We start from the raw sequence: 20756 nt of genomic DNA, 5'->3' as shown, positions 1-20756 counted from the left end.
ATGACGCACCAAGAAAAGAGTTGCTAGCTACAGGGTTTTTTAATTTATAGTGCCTGTGAACGCGCAATCGACCCCATTCAAATCGTCATCACGTAAAGGCATCCAGGGGAAGACGTAAGCAGTGTCCGTATACTCATAGCAATAACAGTGACCTTTTAACTGACTCCAGATCAGGGGCCAACATTTCTGAAATCTGACTCCATGTCAGGGAAATTGCTGTAGAATGGGTTCTGTTCCACTTAGAGACAAAATTTCAACTCCTATAGAAACTATAGACTGTTTTCTATCCAATAATAATAATAATATGCATATTGTACGATCAAGAATTTTGTGGGAAGCCGTTTCAAAAATTACACGATTAGCATAAATAGTGACAACAGCGCCCCCAGCCTCAACAGGTTAACATCTGCTAACCATGTGTATGTGACCATTAACATCTGCTAACCATGTGTATGTGACCATTAACATCTGCTAACCATGTGTATGTGACCCTTAAGAACTAGTGTATCTATCATTTCCTATACAACATGTATTTTTTTTAGTAACGTTTATGAATAGTTATTTGGTCAGAATAGGTGAGTGTCATAAAAATATCCGGACATAATGGGAAAAATATGCTACGTTAGCACAATGTATAACCACTGATTTCAGCTCTAAATATGCAAATTTTCGAACAAAACATAAGTGTATGTATAACCTGATGTTATAGGACTGTCATCTGATGAAGCTTATCAAGGTTAGTCAAAAATTATATATCTTTTGCTGGTTTGTTTTTACGATCGCTAACTTTTGCTGCTGGTAAATGGCTTGTGTTTCTGGCTATTGTGGTAAGCTAATATAATGCTATATTGTGTTTTCGCTGTAAAACACTTAAGAAATCGGAAATATTGGCTGGATTCACAAGATGCTTGTCTTTCATTTGCTGTACACCATGTATTTTTCATAAATGTTTTATGATGAGTATTTAGGTATTCCACGTTGGTGTCTGTAATTACTCTGGCTGCTTCGGTGCTATTTGTAACTGTGATGGTAGCTGCAATGTTAAACTGATTTATACCTGAAATATGCACATTTTTCAAACAAAACATAGATTTATTGTATAACATGTTATAAGACTGTCATCTGATGAAGTTGTTTCTTGGTTAGTTAGGTTGGTTTTGTGCATGCTACCTGTGCTGTGAAAAATGTCTGTCCTTTTTTGTATTTGGTGGTGAGCTAACATAAATATACGTGGTGTTTTCGCTGTAAAACATTTTAAAAATCGGACATGTTGGCTGGATTCACAAGATGTTTATATTTCATTTGCTGTATTGGACTTGTTAATGTGTGAAAGTTAAATATTTCTAAAAAAATATATTTAAAATTTTGCGCCCTGCACTTGAGCTGGCTGTTGTCATAAGTGTACCGACATCGGGCTTGCAGCCCTAAGATGTTAATGCAATCGCCGTTTTAGAATTCTAAAAATAACTTCATTACGACATCCAGCTTACGTTATAGCGAGAGAGTGCCCAAAATCTGGGCGCAAACTACTAGTGTTCGACAGACAGATACAAACTACTAGTGTTCGTTCATATATCTGTCATATGAAATAACATCATAAAACGGGTCCTACTTTTGATGATCTTCCATCAGAATGTTGTACAAGGGGTCCTTTGTCGGGAACAATCGTTGTTTGGTTTTAGAATGGCATTTTTCCCTCTTAAATTAGCAAGCACACTAGCTAAGTGGCGCGAAGCTCTCCAACGTCAACAAACGCAGACAAAGCAAAACGCCTAACGTCCCGAAAAAAATTCAATAATCTAATAAAACTATATTGAAAAAAACATACTTTACGATGATATTGTCACATTTATCAAATAAAATCAAAGCCGGAAATATTAGCCGTCTCTAACGACAGCTTTTCAGAAGGCAATACCAGGTCCCTTCTCGCGCGTTCCAGAAAACAGGAAATTGGTGTCACGTCATGCCAAGAGCTTTTATTTGACCTCAGATCAAGTTATACACTCCATTTCTTCTCTCACTGCCTGTTGACATCTAGTGGAAGGCGTATGAAGTGCATGTATACTAATACATATCAAGCACATTTATAGGCAGGCCCTAGAAAAGAGCATCGATTTCAGATTTTCCACTTCCTGTCAGGAAGTTTGCTGCAAAATGAGTTCTGTTTTACTCACAGATATAATTCAAACGGTTTTAGAAACTAGAGAGTGTTTTCTATCCAATAGTAATAATAATCTGCATATTGTACGAGCAAGAATTGAGTACGAGGCCGTTTGAAATGGGCACCTTTTATCCAGGCAACTCAATACTGCCCCTGCAGCCCAAAGAAGTTAACATCTGCTAACAATGTGTATGTGTCCATTAACATCCGCTAACCATGTGTATGTGACCATTAACATCCGCTAACCATGTGTATGTGACCATTAACATCCGCTAACCATGTGTATGTGACCATTAACATCCGCTAACCATGTGTATGTGACCATTAACATCCGCTAACCATGTGTATGTGACCAATAACATCCGCTAACCATGTGTATGTGACCATTAACATCCGCTAACCATGTGTATGTGACCATTAACATCCGCTAACCATGTGTATGTGACCATTAACATCTGCTAACCATGTGTATGTGACCATTAACATCTGCTAACCATGTGTATGTGACCATTAACATCCGCTAACCATGTGTTTTTGTTTGGACTGTCAGACTTGAGTTGACTTTTTCTTTTATGTTAATTAATCGATTAATCCATTGTTTGAAAGGGTTAAAAACACGCTGAAAACATCCTAAATACATACGCTGCAATCTACAACGTCATGTAAAAACAAGATGTCATGGAGGTTAAATTAAGTCTGCTTTATCAATGGAACATATTGTGACCCGTCATGGAGGTTAAATAAAGTCTGCTTTATCAATGGAACATGTTGTGACCCGTCCACTGTGGGGCGCTGTAGAGTCATAATATCCATAACAACTACAGGTCAAACAGGGAAATGGTTCACATCGTTTTTCCACCATTCATTTTCCCCACAGGGCTGTGTTTTGTTCAGGCTCACCCTGGTGTGACGTTTTGATAACCATGTAAATCTCTCTAGGACAAGGTGACTGAGGGTGAATGTACACTAGATAAATAGCGGTAAACTGCTGTGTGCCGCTTAGGCCGCCCGTTGTGACTCCGTCAAGAATTCAGACCAGAGCAAGTTTGTATGAAGGTCTGGTTATTAAATGGGTACATAGTTCAATAGTAATATCCTCTAAAACGCTCTGGTGACAAACTTTGCTGCCCTGTTTCCAGTTGTCCACATGGCTGGGAGAACCTATTCAAGTAAGGAAATAGATTTTGGAAATGTAAAGAAACAACGATGTATTATTAGCTAACTAGCTACAGTGCAGGCTAACTCTAATGAGCTGCTAAATGAGCTAGCTAGTTGGCTAGCAAATACTATATAGATAGATAGATAGCTAAGTGAATTAAATATCATCAGCTGTCTAACTTCATATTAGCTAGCTATCTTGATGTATTTATCACTGTAAAAAACAAACTCCAAATGCATTTGTAGGTAGCTAGCTAACAACCATGGAGGGTGAAAGGATAGCAGCCCCTACTGTCAGTGAGAGAGGAGGCTATTCTGGATAGGGCAGGTACTTTTGTGTAGTTCCTGTCCCTAGAAGTGAGGACGGAGATAATAGTAACATAATATTCAGTGTGGTGTAATTTGACTATAATGAAGTGTGTTTCTTGTGAGGTTTTCTGTCCTCAGATAAAGAGCTCTATGAAAGCCAGTCTACATATGAAGAGGTCCCAATGAAGAGCAGTGGTTCTTAGTCCTGGGGACTCAAAGAGGCACATTGTTGTTTTTGCCTCAGCACTGCACAGCTGATTCAAATGATCAACTCATTATCAAGCTTCAAGTGGTATTTATGTATTCATTTGTGATGCTATCCTTGATATGATCCTGTTATTGTCACATGCTACACATGTACATATGTGTGCCCATGGATCTATCAATCCAATGTTATCATGATTTGTTATCAGGGATATTATACTTTAGTAATCCACAATGACCTGGTGATGTAAAAGTCTAATAATTACATTGTCTTCCATATTGCTACAGATACTTTGTAACTGGAGATTCCTTCAAAACGATTGCCTACAGTTACCGTGTAGGGCACTGCAAGGTTGGGTGACCAGGGTCATCTGGGACTGCCTCCTGGAGGAATTCAGGTGTGTGAAGGCTACCTGTGTCCTGCGTAACTTCATGAGGATGGACACGAGGACCAGGAGGGGATCTGCAGCTCGCCGCCGTGTCCCAGAGGAGGAGTCTGCTGCTCTGCAGGATGTTTCAAGGATGGGGTCCAACCACGCAGCAAGAGAGGCAATCTGTGTGCAGGAGATCTTCACCTCCTCCTTCTTCAAAGAGGGTGCAGTTCCCTGGCAACACCATAGACTACACTATGCACAACCAAAGGCTCTTTTAAGAGGGTGCTGTTCCCTAGCAACACCATAGACTACACTATGCACAACCAAAGGCTCTTTTAAGAGGGTGCTGTTCCCTAGCAACACCATAGACTACACTATGCACAACCAAAGGCTCTTTTAAGAGCCATCCACATTGCAATAAGAGTATTCTTCCATTTACTTAGCTATGTCAACTGCAGTTATTCAATTCACAGTTTCTCTCCCTTTGATTTCTACTTCTCAGGTGAGGGTGCTGTTTAGGTAAGGGTGTGATGTCTGTGCAAAAACAAAACAGGCTGTTTTAAATAACCCATATTGAAAAAATGTAGAACAATTTGACACCCTATAACCCACACACTCATGTATCAATCCGATTGATGGATTGTGTTGTGCAGTAAGCAGGCTCAGGTGTATAACTGTGGCTCTTTCCACCTTCAAAGAATAGGCAAGAGGGCCAACCATGGAGAATAGTAAGACACATCATTATTTCTATAACTACGCTATATTGTTTGTCCTTGGGGTCCGTTCATGTTTTTCAGCATAAAGTACTCTGCAGCCACTTAGTGTGGTGTGGACACCAGGTGAGGCCACACACAGATTCCTGTTGAACACTGTGGCTTTAACTACCTTATTTTCTCAATAACAGTCTCTCTCCTTCACTTCATCCCTCTCTCCCCTTCTCCCTAAATCCTCTAGGTTATATCAGCTGTGTCGGTGAACCACTCCTGCATCTGAACTGGCTACATAGAGGGCACAGCATGATCAGAAGTGAGAGGTCACATGGTCAGGTCAACAGGAAGTATTATTAAAGAGATGCTTTACATTGAAATACAGATAGATGCAGTAGTCCCAGAGTTAATGATCCCAGGTCAGTTTTGCATTTCACCTCCTGATTGATGACTAACAATGTTAGAATAAAAACTAAAAACACAAGGCTTAAACATGCTCTCTCTCTCCATCTGTCTTTCGTCTGCAGATATGTTTTGATGTGAGAGGATGCCAACCCCTAGTCCCATCATCGCCACCTCACCTGCTTTTAAGATAACCTTTGGGCCGACTAGAGACACTGCTATATAATTGTGATGAACTGAGAGAATATTTAGGTAGCACTGTGATTCATTAATCATGTGCTGCCTTCCCTGGTCCTATGTGCTTACCTCTTTCCCTTTCTGTCTTTTACACCTCTCTCTCCACCTCTTTCTTTCTCTGTTTTTATAATTCACAACAGATGTGCATTGAAGTACAGATTGAACTTGTATTTATAACACTTGGATAATGAGCTTTTCAATAAAGCGTTTCACATTCTCTACTGGTTGAAATGAAGTGTAATGTGATGAAATACTCCACCTATCCTGTGTTTATCAGATCAATGCAGATGAAGGGCATTAGATGTTGAGATGAACCGGTGTTGGAGTATTTACATGATGCATAGGAAGTGTAGTGTTCTGGTTTTTAACATTATATTTCTGTATATATGAATTAACTAGTTAAATCCTGTTTCTAGTCTATTAGTTACAATGTGTAACCATTGATGTCCCAGGACCAAGATTGGTAAACACTGTTGAAGTGTAGAATTGTAATACATACATGCAGACACAGCGTCATTCAAAGACTGGAATTTGATACTCCTGGTATTGGATATGACTGAATAATCATCTCAAAGACATTCATACCTAAACTGCACCTTTATTTGCCAAGGTAGAGTACATGATTAGTGAACATATTAAATGTACAGGCTACAATGTGGGGATCTCATGCATGGTAATAACTACATGTATATACGACTTGCATCCTTGGCACAACATGATATTATATTCTACTCAATCCATAGGCTTCATTAATGTCATTCAGGCTGTTTTGAAGTTGATACAACTGGCTATGATAGCTGAGGTTCATAGCTAGGTTCTGAACTAATATGTATACCAAACGTTTGGGTCCATACATACATACATAGGCAAATATGTAAGTAATGTAAAGTGATGGGGTGTTTCTAACTAAATGTTTTGTGTTCATAGCTCCAACAGTGCAGTAATATCACACTAAATGCTTGTGTTCCTAGCTCCAACAGTGCAGTAATATCTAACTAAATGCTTGTGTTCCTAGCTCCAACCGTGCAGTAGTATCTAACTAAATGCTTGTGTTCATAGCTCCAACAGTAATATCTAACTAAATGCTTGTGTTCCGAGCTCCAACAGTGCCGTAATATCTAACTAAATGCTTGTGTTCCTAGCTCCAACACAACAGTGCAGGAGTATCTAACTAAATGCTTGTGTTCATAGCTCCAACAGTGCAGTAGTACCTAACTAAATGCTTGTGTTCCCAGCTCCAACAGTGCAGTAGTATCTAACTAAATGCTTGTGTTCATAGCTCCAACAGTAATATCTAACTAAATGCTTGTGTTCCTAGCTCCAACAGTGCAGTAATATCTAACTAAATGCTTGTGTTCCTAGCTCCAACAGTGCAGTAATATCTAACTAAATGCTTGTGTTCCTAGCTCCAACAGTGCAGGAGTATCTAACTAAATGCATGCTTGTGTTCATAGCTCCAACAGTGCAGTAGTATCTAACTAAATGCTTGTGTTCCCAGCTCCAACAGTGCAGTAGTATCTAACTAAATGCTTGTGTTCATAGCTCCAACAGTAATATCTAACTAAATGCTTGTGTTTCTAGCTCCAACAGTGCAGTAATATCTACCTAAATGCTTGTGTTCCTAGCTCCAACAGTGCAGTAATATCTAACTAAATGCTTGTGTTCCTAGCTCCAACAGTGCAGGAGTATCTAACTAAATGCTTGTGTTCCCAGCTCCAACAGTGCAGTAGTATCTAACTAAATGCTTGTGTTCCTAGCTCCAACAGTGCAGGAGTATCTAACTAAATGCTTGTGTTCCCAGCTCCAACAGTGCAGTAATATCTACCTAAATGCTTGTGTTTCTAGCTCCAACGGTGCAGTAATATCTACCTAAATGCTTGTGTTCCTAGCTCCAACAGTGCAGTAATATCTAACTAAATGCTTGTGTTCCTAGCTCCAACAGTGCAGGAGTATCTAACTAAATGCTTGTGTTCCTAGCTCCAACAGTGCAGTAATATCTAACTAAATGCTTGTGTTCCCAGCTCCAACAGTGCAGTAGTATCTAACTAAATGCTTGTGTTCCTAGCTCCAACAGTGCAGTAATATCTAACAATTTCACAACAAATACCTAATACACACAAATCTAACTAATGGAATAAGAATATATAAATATATGGACGAGCGATATCAGAGCAGCATAGACAGATACAGTAGAATAGGATAGAATACAGTATATAAATATGAGATGAGTAATACATAGACAGATACAGTAGAATAGGATAGAATACAGTATATACACATGAGATGAGTAATACATAGACTAAGATACAGTAGAATAGGATAGAATACAGTATATACATATGAGATGAGTAATACATAGACTAAGATACAGTAGAATAGGATAGAATACAGTATATACATATGAGATGAGTAATACATAGACTAAGATACAGTAGAATAGGATAGAATACAGTATATACATATGAGATGAGTAATGCATAGACTAAGATACAGTAGAATAGGATAGAATACAGTATATACATATGAGATGAGTAATGCATAGACTAAGATACAGTAGGATAGAATACAGTATATACATATGAGATGAGTAATACATAGACAGATAGAGTAGAATAGGATAGAATACAGTATATACATATGAGATGAGTAATACATAGACTAATACAGTAGAATAGGATAGAATACAGTATATACATATGAGATGAGTAATGCATAGACTAAGATACAGTAGAATAGGATAGAATACAGTATATACATATGAGATGAGTAATACATAGACTAAGATACAGTAGAATAGGATAGAATACAGTATATACATATGAGATGAGTAATACATAGACTAAGATACAGTAGAATAGGAAAGCATACAGTATATACATATGAGATGAGTAATACATAGACTAAGATACAGTAGAATAGGATAGAACACAGTATATACATATGAGATGAGTAATACATAGACTAAGATACAGTAGAATAGGATAGAATACAGTATATACATATGAGATGAGTAATACATAGACTAATACAGTAGAATAGGATAGAATACAGTATATACATATGAGATGAGTAATGCATAGACTAAGATACAGTAGAATAGGATAGAATACAGTATATACATATGAGATGAGTAATACATAGACTAAGATACAGTAGAATAGGAAAGCATACAGTATATACATATGAGATGAGTAATACATAGACAGATAGAGTAGAATAGGATAGAATACAGTATATACATATGAGATGAGTAATGCCAGATATGTAAACATGCAGGAGATCCACGAAGGAAAGACAGTGATGGTGCTCAGTGATGTTGTAAATGGTGGGGGAACAACCAATTTCGGTATTTTTAAAATAATTTTACCCCCGTTTTTTCTCCACAATTTCGATATTGTGATGTCTCCAGTGCTGTTGGCTGGTCGTCATTGACCTTGCGTAGGCTTAAACACTGGTATACACTGATATTTAAGGCCATTTTGGGTAAAATGCCATTTTATCTCTGTTCTTTTTTAGTCATGTCGGTAAATAAATATCAATTACGGCCCCCTTCTCATTTGCTTCTAACAAAAATTAGAACAGGTCGAATTGTTACTCAGCTCCGTGGTCCTGGAATTCTCTCCTGAACATTTAAAATGTGATGATCTGGTTTCGTTGTTGGAGCTTATTAAACACTTGATCGATGTATAGAAGAGTGTAATTGTTTTTAGGGCAGCTGTTTTTAGTCAAGACGTTCGTGTTTTTAACGTAACATGTTATTGTTGTACTGTGTGTGTGTGTGTGTTTATAGCTTTGTTTAATGTTGTGTACGTAAGTTGTTTTGTCTGAAACGTTGTTCCCCCTGCTGCTATTGGACCAGGTCTCTTTTGGAAAAGAGATGTTATCTCAATGAGAAAAACCTGTATAAATAAAGGTAAAATAAAAAATACAAATATTGAATATATCTATATATTATACAATAATAATATAATATATATCGAAGGTCGAGTCATGCGTCCTCTGACCAGCCAAACATGACCAGCCAAACCGAGCTTCTTAACAGCTACCCGCTTAACCCGGAAGATGCACCAATATGTCGGAGGAAACACTGTTCACCTGACGGCCGAGGTCAGCCTGCAGGCGCCATAAGGATTCCCCCCCCCCCCCCCCCCCCCGGCCAAACCCTCCCCTAACCTGGGCAACGCTTGGCCTATAGTGTGCTGCCCTACGGGACTCCCGATCACAGCAGGTTGTGGTACAGCCCGGGATCGAACCTGGGTCTGTAGTGATGCCTCTAGCCCTTCGATGCAGTACTGTCGACCGCTGCACTACTCGGGTATAACTTTTTTTTAACCAATTCTGATGGTTGTTAAAAGTGGGATTTTGACATTATTACCATTATATCAACACACTGGACACTCCCAACACTCCCAACTATCAATCTCTTTGGCACCGTAGACATCAAGTCAGTTGACAATATTGTTTCATACAACGTTGCATTCCATGTTTGAAAGGTTATTTTCATTGAAGACAATCAAAGTTAACATTCCATAAAATGTAAATTCAAGGCTGAGTCTCAAATAGTCGCCTGTCCATTTTAATAGCCGGGCAATGGCACACATTATTAAAATGTATAGCAAATACATTTTGGGTCTAAATTAAAGGAGCTACAATTATAGTTTAATTACATGTTTTAAATAAAATGTCCATAATATCTGCATTAATAGTGGAATGATCGTGTTTCACGATATTTCTAAACATAAAAATATATTCTCGATCTTCTACTGTATTATTGACTGTATGTTTGTTTTACTCCATGTGTAACTCTGTGTTGTTGTTTTTGTCGAACTGCTTTGTTTTATCTTGGCCAGGTTGCAGTTGTAAATGAGAACTTGTTCTCAACTGGCCGACCTGGTTAAATAAAGGAGAAATAAATAACACATAATAATACATAAACATGTAGGAGCAGTATGGACCTAGTCTGTTCATTATATACATCTACATGATGTATTGTTACACCATGTAGGAGCAGTATAGACCTAGTCTGTTCATTATATACATCTACATGATGTATTGTTACACCATGTAGGGGCAGTATAGACCTAGTCTGTTCATTATATACATCTACATGATGTATTGTTACACCATGTAGGAGCAGTATAGACCTAGTCAGTTCATTATATACATCTACATGATGTATTGTTACACCATGTAGGAGCAGTATAGACCTACAGTAGCTAGCTACTTATTTAGATTTAGTTTGACTTAATGAAACTGCCTTAAATGTGCTGCAATAAACATTTTTTATTCGCACTAATCGATCAACACATTCCTGTCTTTGTATCTCTCAATATAATAGTATTATTTAATTAAATCCATTTAAAATAATCTTTGTCTTAAAATAAAATATGATCCTCAACTGCGTTTCCCCTCCAGTCAGAAGACGGCGATGTCCGTCTTTCAGGCGATGCTGCTGCCGTGACGTATAATCTAGTGGACGGTTCTTCCTAAACAGCTCGTCAACCACCTCGGTAGCTTGCTAGCCAACATAGCCGAAAGATTCAAGCTATTTATACGCTTTCGGTGTATATTAGCTACTGTGTGTTAGACACACTTAGGTCGTATCTACTTGTTAACCTATTTAATTTAATATTACGTTATTTTGTATTAGTCAACTATAGTAGCTGGCTGGTTAAATTAGCACTAGCCTAGTCGCGAATGATAGCTAGCTAGCTAACATCCCCGACCATGAGTTCAATAAACTACTCCACTCTCGTTAAAGAAGAGGCGGTCTGCTGGACGGAGAAAGAAGCTCTTGGGCTGAACATTGTCGTTAAAGAGGAGAAGGAAGAAGAGGATGTTACAGTAAAACAAAAAGTAGAGGGTGAGGCTGTTACCCTGAAAGAAGACGAGAAAGACGTTTCAGTGAAAGAAGAGGAAGACGCGTTCAGAGTGAAAGAAGAGAAAGACGTTTCAGTAAAAGAAGAGGAGGAAGAGAAAGAGGTGGATGCAGTTTTTGGAGTGAAGAAGGAAGGGGAGATTACTGTCACATTGAAAGATGAAGAGGAGGAGATAGGAGATCTGATTAACACCAGTAAGTACCACCTTAAATGTGTTTTTAACTTTGGATATTCGGAGTTGGCTCGTCAATACCTCTTAAACGGAGGGCCCAGGATGATGACTGATATGTCTAGAATCAGACGACTAGAGAGCAAGCTACCCCTTATTTTCTCCGTTCCGTTTCCAAAAAGTGACTTAACATATAGATTTGAGAAGGGTCTATCTGCTGACCGCAGACTGGGGGGCACTGCATGTAGTGATTTTCATATAGTGATGATTTACTGCACACCGTGCCCCCCAATAGTGCCATGTGAAAGTTGGGTTGGCTACACCAAAGATAATGGATATACTGACAAGACGTCTCTCCGCCCTAACAAGGGTAGTTGTTGTCCACAAAGCTTCACTGCGGGTTGTCCATCTCCCGCCTATCCTTTCTTTGGATTGGTGGATTCGTCTTATTATTGTAATCTATTGTTTATGTTCTATGAGGGTTGTTGACGTCAACCACCTGTATTCATTGGAGAGAGATGCTAAGCTACTAGCATGAATATGCACCGCCTGTATTCAATGGAGAGGGATGCTAAGCTACTAGCATGAATATGCACCGCCTGTATTCAATGGAGAGAGATGCTAAGCTACTAGCATGAATATGCACCGCCTGTATTCAATGGAGAGAGATGCTAAGCTACTAGCATGAATATGCACCGCCTGTATTCAATAGAGAGAGATGCTAAGCTACTAGCATGAATATGCATAGCGATCTGGAGGCAACTCCTATAGTGTTTTTTATCAAAGTTGTCGGTATGTCACGTGTCCACATAACAACTTAATCATTATGAAACATCTGTTTGATCAAGTAAACCTAACTAAGCCTTTCATTTTGTTGTTGACCAAATTCGACACTTTCCACATTGGGTTGATAATTGTTTCCACTTGGATACAACCTACTGTAACCTACTGGCATGACCTAGAGAGTTACAACCTACTGTAGCCTACTGGCATGACCTAGAGAGATACAACCTACTGTAACATACTGGCATGACCTAGAGCGTTACAACCTACTGTAGCCTACTGGCATGACCTAGAGAGATACAACCTACTGTAACCTACTGGCATGACCTAGAGAGATACAACCTACTGTAGCCTACTGGCATGACCTAGAGAGATACAACCTACTGTAGCCTACTGGCATGACCTAGAGAGATACAACCTACTGTAACCTACTGGCATGACCTAGAGAGTTACAACCTACTGTAACCTACTGGCATGACCTAGAGAGATACAACATACTGTAGCCTACTGGCATGACCTAGAGAGATACAACCTACTGGCATGACCTAGAGAGTTACAACCTACTGTAGCCTACTGGCATGACCTAGAGAGTTACAACCTACTGTAACCTACTGGCATGACCTAGATTGTTACAACCTACTGTAACCTACTGGCATGACCTAGAGAGATACAACCTACTGTAACCTACTGGCATGACCTAGAGAGTTACAACCTACTGTAGCCTACTGGCATGTCCTAGAGATGTACAACCTACTGTAGCCTACTGGCATGACCTAGAGAGATACAACCTACTGTAGCCTACTGGCATGACCTAGAGAGATACAACCTACTGTAGCCTACTGGCATGACCTAGAGAGATACAACCTACTGTAGCCTACTGGCATGACCTAGAGAGATACAACCTACTGTAACCTACTGGCATGACCTAGAGAGTTACTACCTACTGTAACCTACTGGCATGACCTAGAGAGATACAACCTACTGTAGCCTACTGGCATGACCTAGAGAGATACAACCTACTGTAGCCTACTGGCATGACCTAGAGAGATACAACCTACTGTAGCCTACTGGCATGACCTAGAGAGCTGAAGTTGTAAAAATCCTGGATTTTAAATGAATATTTTCCATAATAATGATAATTTCTATCTTCCTATCCATATGTGGGTTCCCTCTCTTTTGTCTTCCCCTCTACACCAATAACAGACAACTACTGTGGGACTCCCAATCACGGCCGGATGTGATACAGCCTGGATTCGAACCAGGGACTCTAGTGACACCTCTTGCACTGAGATGCAGTGATTTAGACCGCTGCATCCGTGTGTGTGTTAACTATTAGAGTGCTGTACTAGAATGCTTAAAAGGCCTCTAAAATTTTAAATACCGGTTATCTGTATCGTTTTATGGGGCAAGGAAAATATTAGATATTGTTATTAGCCAAAAATTTAATATCGGTGCATCCCTTTATTCTAAAATCTTTCACAATACCCCATAATGACATCACAATACCCCATAATGCCATCACAATACCCCATAATGCCATCACAATACCCCATAATGACATCACAATACCCCATAATGCCAAAGCAAAAACAGGTTTAGGTTTTTTGCAAATGTATTGAAACTATTCCCCAGGATAACTAGTCTCAGAGTAATGTACGATCCCAGGATAACTAGTCTCAGAGTAATGTAAGATCCCAGGATAACTAGTCTCAGAGTAATGTAAGATCCCAGGATAACTAGTCTCAGAGTAATGTAAGATGCTTGGAAAAAGAAGCTGAAAAGAATAACAGAACGGCACCATTAGAACTAAAATGTGTCGCCTGGATGTCAGAACCCCAACCCTCCAAACTGTAAATAAATAATAAAATGTGTCTCCTGGATGTCAGACCCCCAACCCTCCAAACTGTAAATAAATAATAAAATGTGTCTCCTGGATGTCAGACCCCCAACCCTCCAAACTGTAAATAAATAATAAAATGTGTCTCCTGGATGTCAGACCCCCAACCCTCCAAACTGTAAATAAATAATAAAATGTGTATCCTGGATGTCAGACCCCCAACCCTCCAAACTGTAAATAAATAATAAAATGTGTCTCCTTGGCAACATTAGAACCTCAGCACGTTTACTGTATATGTCGAGACAAAGGAATGATGTAAACAAATAATCCAAAGTATTTTTGTCAATGAGACAGTATATAAACAAAGGAATGACCAAACCCCCTTTGGTGACTGAATGCTTGTAAGGAAAACTAGATGATCAAAACATTAGATCACATCAAATAAGCCTGAGTGGTTTCACCTCCTCCCAGACTATACTGGATACTACAGTTATACAGGATACTACAGTTATAACTATACATAGTTATACAGGATACTACAGTTATACAGGATACTACAGTTATACAGGATACTACAGTTATACAGGATACTACAGTTATACAGGATACTACAGTTATAACTATACATATAACTATTACTCTGGTAAAGACAGTTATACCGTGCTCCACGTTGGATCCAACATCCCTAACAAATTGATGTTTATAATGTTGATTTACTGTAGGGTATCTTTAGTCTGTTTGGACACAGAGATACTTAGCTCATAATGTGTAGAGAACTGTTCCTTGATGGATAGGCTATTGTACAACACACAGAGATATTTTCCTATATTTGTTGTTAGGTGAAGTTATGGGTCCTACAGTAGGTCTATGTTATTGTTAGGTGAAGTTATGGGTCCTACAGTAGGTTTGTTGTTGTTAGGTGAAGTTATGGGTCCTACAGTAGGTCTATGTTGTTGTTAGGTGAAGTTATGGGTCCTACAGTAGGTCTATGTTGTTGTTAGGTGAAGTTATGGGTCCTACAGTAGGTCTATGTTGTTGTTAGGTGAAGTTATGGGTCCTACAGTAGGTCTATGTTGTTAGGTGAAGTTATGGGTCCTACAGTAGGTCTATGTTGTTGTTATGGGTCCTACAGTACACTATGTATGTCATGCAACAACAACCAAAGTTCTTCTTCGTTCATTACAGGTATATTTGTTGTTAGGTGAAGTTATGGGCCAATTTGGCAAATAGTATACAAACCCTCATTGTCAGGCTGATGGAAAAGCCAAAGAGCATTTTACTGGTTGAAGTGTTTTTTAAGTACAAAGCGGTTGATTTGTGATGACACAAACATTATATTAAGCAGGACATTCAAATGAGCCTTACAATTATAATCCAAAAGAGTGTGAAATGCTCTCATAAGCAACCTGGACATGATGGTTACTCCCCTGAGTTTCCCCCCCATTCACATTCAGAATACATTGTGAAAAACTAAAATCTTTGCTCACCATTTTTGCTCCAGGCAGATATACTACATCCATAACTAGTGGTTTCCTCATTACCAGATATACTACATCCATAACTACTGGTTTCCTCATTAGCAGATATACTACATCCATAACTAGTGGTTTCCTCATTAGCAGATATACTACATCCATAACTAGTGGTTTCCTCATAGTGGTTTCCTCATTACCAGATATACTACATCCATAACTAGTGGTTTCCTCATTAGCAGATATACTACATCCATAACTAGTGGTTTCCTCATTACCAGATATAATTTATCCATAACTAGTGGTTTCCTCATTACCAGATATACTACACCCATAACTAGTGGTTTCCTCATTACCAGATATTCTACATCCATAACTAGTGGTTTCCTCATTAGCATGGAGGAGTTTCTGCAATCAAATTGTGTCTGCATCGCCCTCGTGCCGCAATTTTAGCAAACACAGAAAGGGGCCTATATTGGAGACCAAAAGTCAAATGGCACACTGCTTAGGATTTCAACAACTTGAAAAACGTGTTTGTAGCCTGCAATCATCGATGTTACTACTAAATGTGAAAACAAGACTAAATCTGACTATTGTTGCTGTCTTGACTGGCTTAATTTTCAAATTTAACAGACGTCAATTGTTGTACAACTTCATGGGTATGCTCTGGGCATCACATTTTACCTCAAATAAACAGTGGATTTCTGCTGTTGTGGACCTTTAACCATCTGTCTGACTTTGTGGTTCACACAGGAGAAAGACGTGACTATCGTGGATCCTCTGGGGAGCCTCAACAACATCATGATGCTGACGAGGCAGAGAAAAGTCTCTCCCGATCAGAACTCCTCAAGAAACACCAGCAGAGACCCACAGGAAAGAAATCTCACCGCTGCTCTGACTGTGGGAAAAGATTCAACTACTCATCACACCTTAAAATACATCAAAGAATTCACACAGGAGAGAAACCTTTTAGCTGTGATCAATGTGGGAAGAGTTTTGTTAAATCTAGCCAACTGACTCAACACCAGAGAACACACACAGGAGAGAAATCTTATAGCTGTAATCAATGTGGGAAGAGTTTTTCTACTTCTAGCTATCTAACTGTACACCATAGAACACACACAGGAGAGAAACCGTATAGCTGTAATCAATGTGGGAAGAGTTTTTCTACTTCTAGCCTCCTAACTATACACCATAGAACACACACAGGAGAGAAATATTATAGCTGTAATCAATGTGGGAAGAGTTTTTGTCAATCTAGCAATCTGACATTACACCAGAGAACACACACAGGAGAGAAACCTTATAGCTGTGATCAATGTGGGAAGAGTTTTGTTCGATCTGGCCATCTGACAGTGCACCAGAGAATACACACAGGAGAGAAACCTTATAGCTGTGGTCAATGTGGGAAGAGTTTTTCTACTTCTGGCTATCTAACTGTACACCATAGAACACACACAGGAGAGAAACCTCATAGCTGTGATCAATGTGACAAGAGTTTTTCTACTTCTAGCCAGCTGACTATACACCATAGAACACACACAGGATAGAAATCTTATAGCTGTGATCAATGTGACAAGAGATACTCTGAATAAAGATCTCTGATCAAATATCAGAAAATTGATACATGAAGGAGTTGTTTCATGATATCAATGAATTAATGTCACAATGTAGAATGTTTTAACATTGTAGTAGGAGTATTTTAATGTCTCAGTGTAGAAAGTTTTAATATATAGTATATTAATATACTCTGCAGTCAGTCAGTCAGAATGTCACAATGTAGAACCCTAAACGTTTGCCCCCTTATCAATTGGTTTCAACATGATATGGATATTAGGCTCATTGGGAGAAATCCAGGCTCTGAATTGAAAGAGTATTATTTATGTGATTTAACACAAAGTGACGAACAAAAAAAGAGTTGTCCTCTAACCAGTGATGTACACATTATTCCCAGAATCAATTGATTTCAACATGATATCGATGAGTTATGACAAATAAGTGTTGTGTTCCTTTGTTTAGCGACCCCTAAATTTAAATGCACCACTCCAATATGTAGCTGACTGTCTTCTGCAGGTTGTCCTCTAACCAGTGAGTTAAAAGATATCTCCCATTTCCATGTGTTTTTTAGTTGTTAGTTTCAACAGCACGTACAACCTGATTTCCCCCTAATCGATATCAGTGATTTATTGCTACTTGTCAAAACAACAGTGTTTCTGGTGCTTGTGCAGTTTATAAGGAGCTTGTTTAAAAAAAGAAAATTCTTGTGGCAGATGTTTCTGTATATACCACATGTTAGGTTTTCAATTTATCCCAAACTGTTTCTGCATATTGGTTATTGATTTGGACACGTTAAAACTGTGTTTTGACATTGGGCTATCCCAACTAGCAAAATGTAATTGAAAAGCCGCTGAAAATATTACTATGCAATCAAATATTTCATATTTGCATTTCATGTAACATTAAGTAATGATAATTGTTTATGCAACCAACTGACAGTTTTTTGGTACAATTATGTTGACATTGTTGCCCTGTTTTTAGAATATCAGGGTTAATTCTCACATGTGCCAACCCAAATGTACTAGAGCATGACATTGGGGACTGGGCCCCGATCCAACAACATGCCTATCTAGTGAACCCTGAAAAGAGAGAGAAGCTCCGCAGTGATTTGGAAAGTTACTATGGTTATTGCAGGAGTTTCCTCTTGAAATCAGACATGTCCGTGTTAAGGACAACTTGGTTGCTGATTGTTTCAAGGGTGGGCAGTCATAGTTTTGCGTTTAGCCATTGCGTTGCCATGGATCACAATTTATTTTGACTGCACGGTTTTCCGTATTGGAGATGAGTTTTGTTTGGGCTCATTCCAAGGGGACGAGAGTTCTAGAAGCTAATGAGTTTTAGGAAGACGAGAGTTCTAGAAGCTGGTGAGTTTTAGGATTCTATAGAATGAAAAAGGAGAAAAATAATACGATTGTATATTATTATTTAGAAATGTGTGTTTTTTCTTGTTTTTAATTGTTGACAGCCAGTAGACACCATGTTTAAATTGTAGAAGGTGAAGCATTGTAGTTGATTATAATGTAAAATGGAAGTTGTTTTCTGTTGGTGGTGAGCAAACTTGTCCAACAAAAGTTATAGGATTTATTTGTTGTCTTAAGGGGGAAGGTGTTCCAGGCTTTCGTTTTTCCATTTATGTTTTGAGGTTGGACTTTAGCACGTATAGCTCGTTAGCACGTAGGGCGCATTGATTGGTGTCACCTCGTTAGTCAGTATGTGTAACACCAGTTCTTTTGTTGTCTTCTTCTTGGGCAGATTTAGTGGGTCTCATGGTGGGTGACTTTTATGTCCCAGTTGTTGTTACTAGTCAACTTTCAGTGGACACAGAGCAAAATTGCAAGATTATGTTATAATTCTTTTATTGGATCAAATGGTTGTTTTATGCAACAGAATAGAGGGTTCTTAGAACTATTGAGTCTGTGTGTTTTACTGAGGACGGGCCTCTGGGAGATAACACTGACAGGAGATTTACAATGTCTTTTGGGTGACAAAACCTAAAGAGACCACATTCCAGAGCATGAGTTAATGTTTCTGTTCTATATGGTACCAGGGAGAGATGACCCCAGGGCCAGACCCTGGTCTCTACACAAAGAGTACTGTTTTTACAGCAGATGCTGTCTGCTGAGAATTATAAGTATCTTTCATACCAGTCTTAACCTTGTGACCTGTTCTATGCATCTGTTGTTGGTCATGTAGGTTGAAAGGGGTTTATCTTGGCTGTAAAGACCTTTGTACTTTTGTATCGTGGCTCTCAACAAATCATCTGGGGGTGATTTGTTGACCAGCCATCGTTATCGTAGAGCACTCAATTGATTCGCGTTGTGTTGACCTGCTCCCTTATTAATAAGTGAATAAATATTTAGATTAAACTCTGACTTGTGTGATAAGTTTGTTTCCTCATTTGATATGAATGATATTAAAGAAATAAACCACATTTGGCGATGGGGATGTTAATCTTCACTTGGTGACCGATCCTGACGACCTGGGTAAATGGGGCACCAGGGATCCCTCAAACTTGGGATCTCTGTGAGACCACACTTTGGGAATGGAGCAGATGGACCCACCTTTGATCTGAGAGGCAGCGAGCCGAGTGGATACCACATCTCAAACCTAGTTTTAAAAAAGAGGTGAACGAAACACGCAAAATGTAGTTTTTAGAAAAGCCTCGTAGTGTGTATTCCTGTGTGAGGGAGGCACCTTGGAGGTGTAAACAGGGCCCAGTCAGGAGGCTCTGAGTGTGTATTCCTGTGTGGAGGTGTAAACAGGGCCCAGTCAGGAGGCTCTGAGTGTGTATTCCTGTGTGGAGGTGTAAACAGGGCCCAGTCAGGAGGCTCTGAGTGTGTATTCCTGTATTTTCCCAGTATGGGAGGAGTTGCTAGATTTATTGAATAAACCTTTTTCCATAAAGTTAGTGAACCAAGGTGGCTGACTAGCTGTTGATGTTGAAGAAGTGTCCCGTCCACTAGATTATACGTCACAGTGGCAGATTCACCTGAAAGACGCACATCGCCATCTGCTGACTGGAGTTGGTATCGCAGTTGAGAATGCTTTCAGACAAAAAGCTAAAAAGCGACTGCCTCCAAAAACCAACGACTCCCTTTGAAAACGGGCGATGTGGCATCAGAAACATTTATTATAGTGTAAAAATGTACTACAAAGTGCAGCTAAACAGAATAACTTTGGTCATACCCAGTCAGCACGTGACGTCCAAGGACGTTGAATTATGGGCCATATCAGGTCTGTCTGTTGTGGCCGCTATTTCGCCCCAAAATAGTCATCCCAAATTGGGCTGTGTATAACTATGTAAATGTCTCTCGGACAAGGTGACTTTCATCAATATACACTATAAAAAGTAGGGGTTCTTCAAATTGAAACTGGGGGGGAACCCCTAAAAGTTATTTGAAGAACCTTTTGTGGGAAACCCCTATAAGTTATTTGAAGAACCCCTTATAATGGTTCCTCAAATAATCTTTTGGGGTTCATTTTTGAACTCCCTGTCCACCCTAGAGA

The 20756-nt window shown here is 39.1% G+C and overlaps 1 protein-coding gene and 1 long non-coding RNA gene across 3 annotated transcripts; both read left to right on the top strand.

The window, feature by feature from the left end:
* The first annotated feature begins 4983 nt into the window (after positions 1–4983).
* LOC129849856 (uncharacterized) lies at positions 4984–5769 on the top strand. The gene is made up of 2 exons (XR_008758703.1): positions 4984–5232; positions 5441–5769. It is a non-coding gene; the product is annotated as an uncharacterized LOC129849856 (long non-coding RNA).
* A 5268-nt stretch (positions 5770–11037) lies between these two features.
* On the top strand, positions 11038–19621 carry LOC129849857 (gastrula zinc finger protein XlCGF17.1-like). 2 transcript variants are annotated; one of them, XM_055916595.1, is made up of 2 exons: positions 11038–11625; positions 16446–19621. In XM_055916595.1, exons 1-2 carry the CDS (start codon positions 11280–11282, stop codon positions 17240–17242), a joined length of 1143 nt encoding a protein of 380 aa, XP_055772570.1. In that variant the 5' UTR covers positions 11038–11279; the 3' UTR covers positions 17243–19621. The 2 variants fall into 2 exon arrangements, with proteins under 2 accessions (XP_055772570.1, XP_055772571.1); XM_055916596.1 differs by lacking the exon at positions 16446–19621 and adding an exon at positions 13587–13674.
* Positions 19622–20756: the final 1135 nt, after the last annotated feature.

Source organism: Salvelinus fontinalis, unplaced genomic scaffold (assembly GCF_029448725.1).
Source record: "Salvelinus fontinalis isolate EN_2023a unplaced genomic scaffold, ASM2944872v1 scaffold_1753, whole genome shotgun sequence".
Lineage (NCBI taxonomy): Eukaryota > Metazoa > Chordata > Actinopteri > Salmoniformes > Salmonidae > Salvelinus > Salvelinus fontinalis.
Note: the sequence above shows the minus strand (reverse complement) of the source record. Positions and strands in the feature narration are given on the sequence as shown.

What these genes read in the sequence shown, in the direction of transcription:
- LOC129849857 (XM_055916595.1), top strand. Translation starts at nt 11,280, where the DNA reads ATGAGTTCAATAAACTACTCCACTCTCGTTAAAGAAGAGGCGGTCTGC. An exon ending in AGGAGATCTGATTAACACCA is followed by an intron (nt 11,626 to 16,445) that starts GTAAGTACCACC and finishes TGGTTCACACAG; the next exon opens with GAGAAAGACGTGACTATCGT.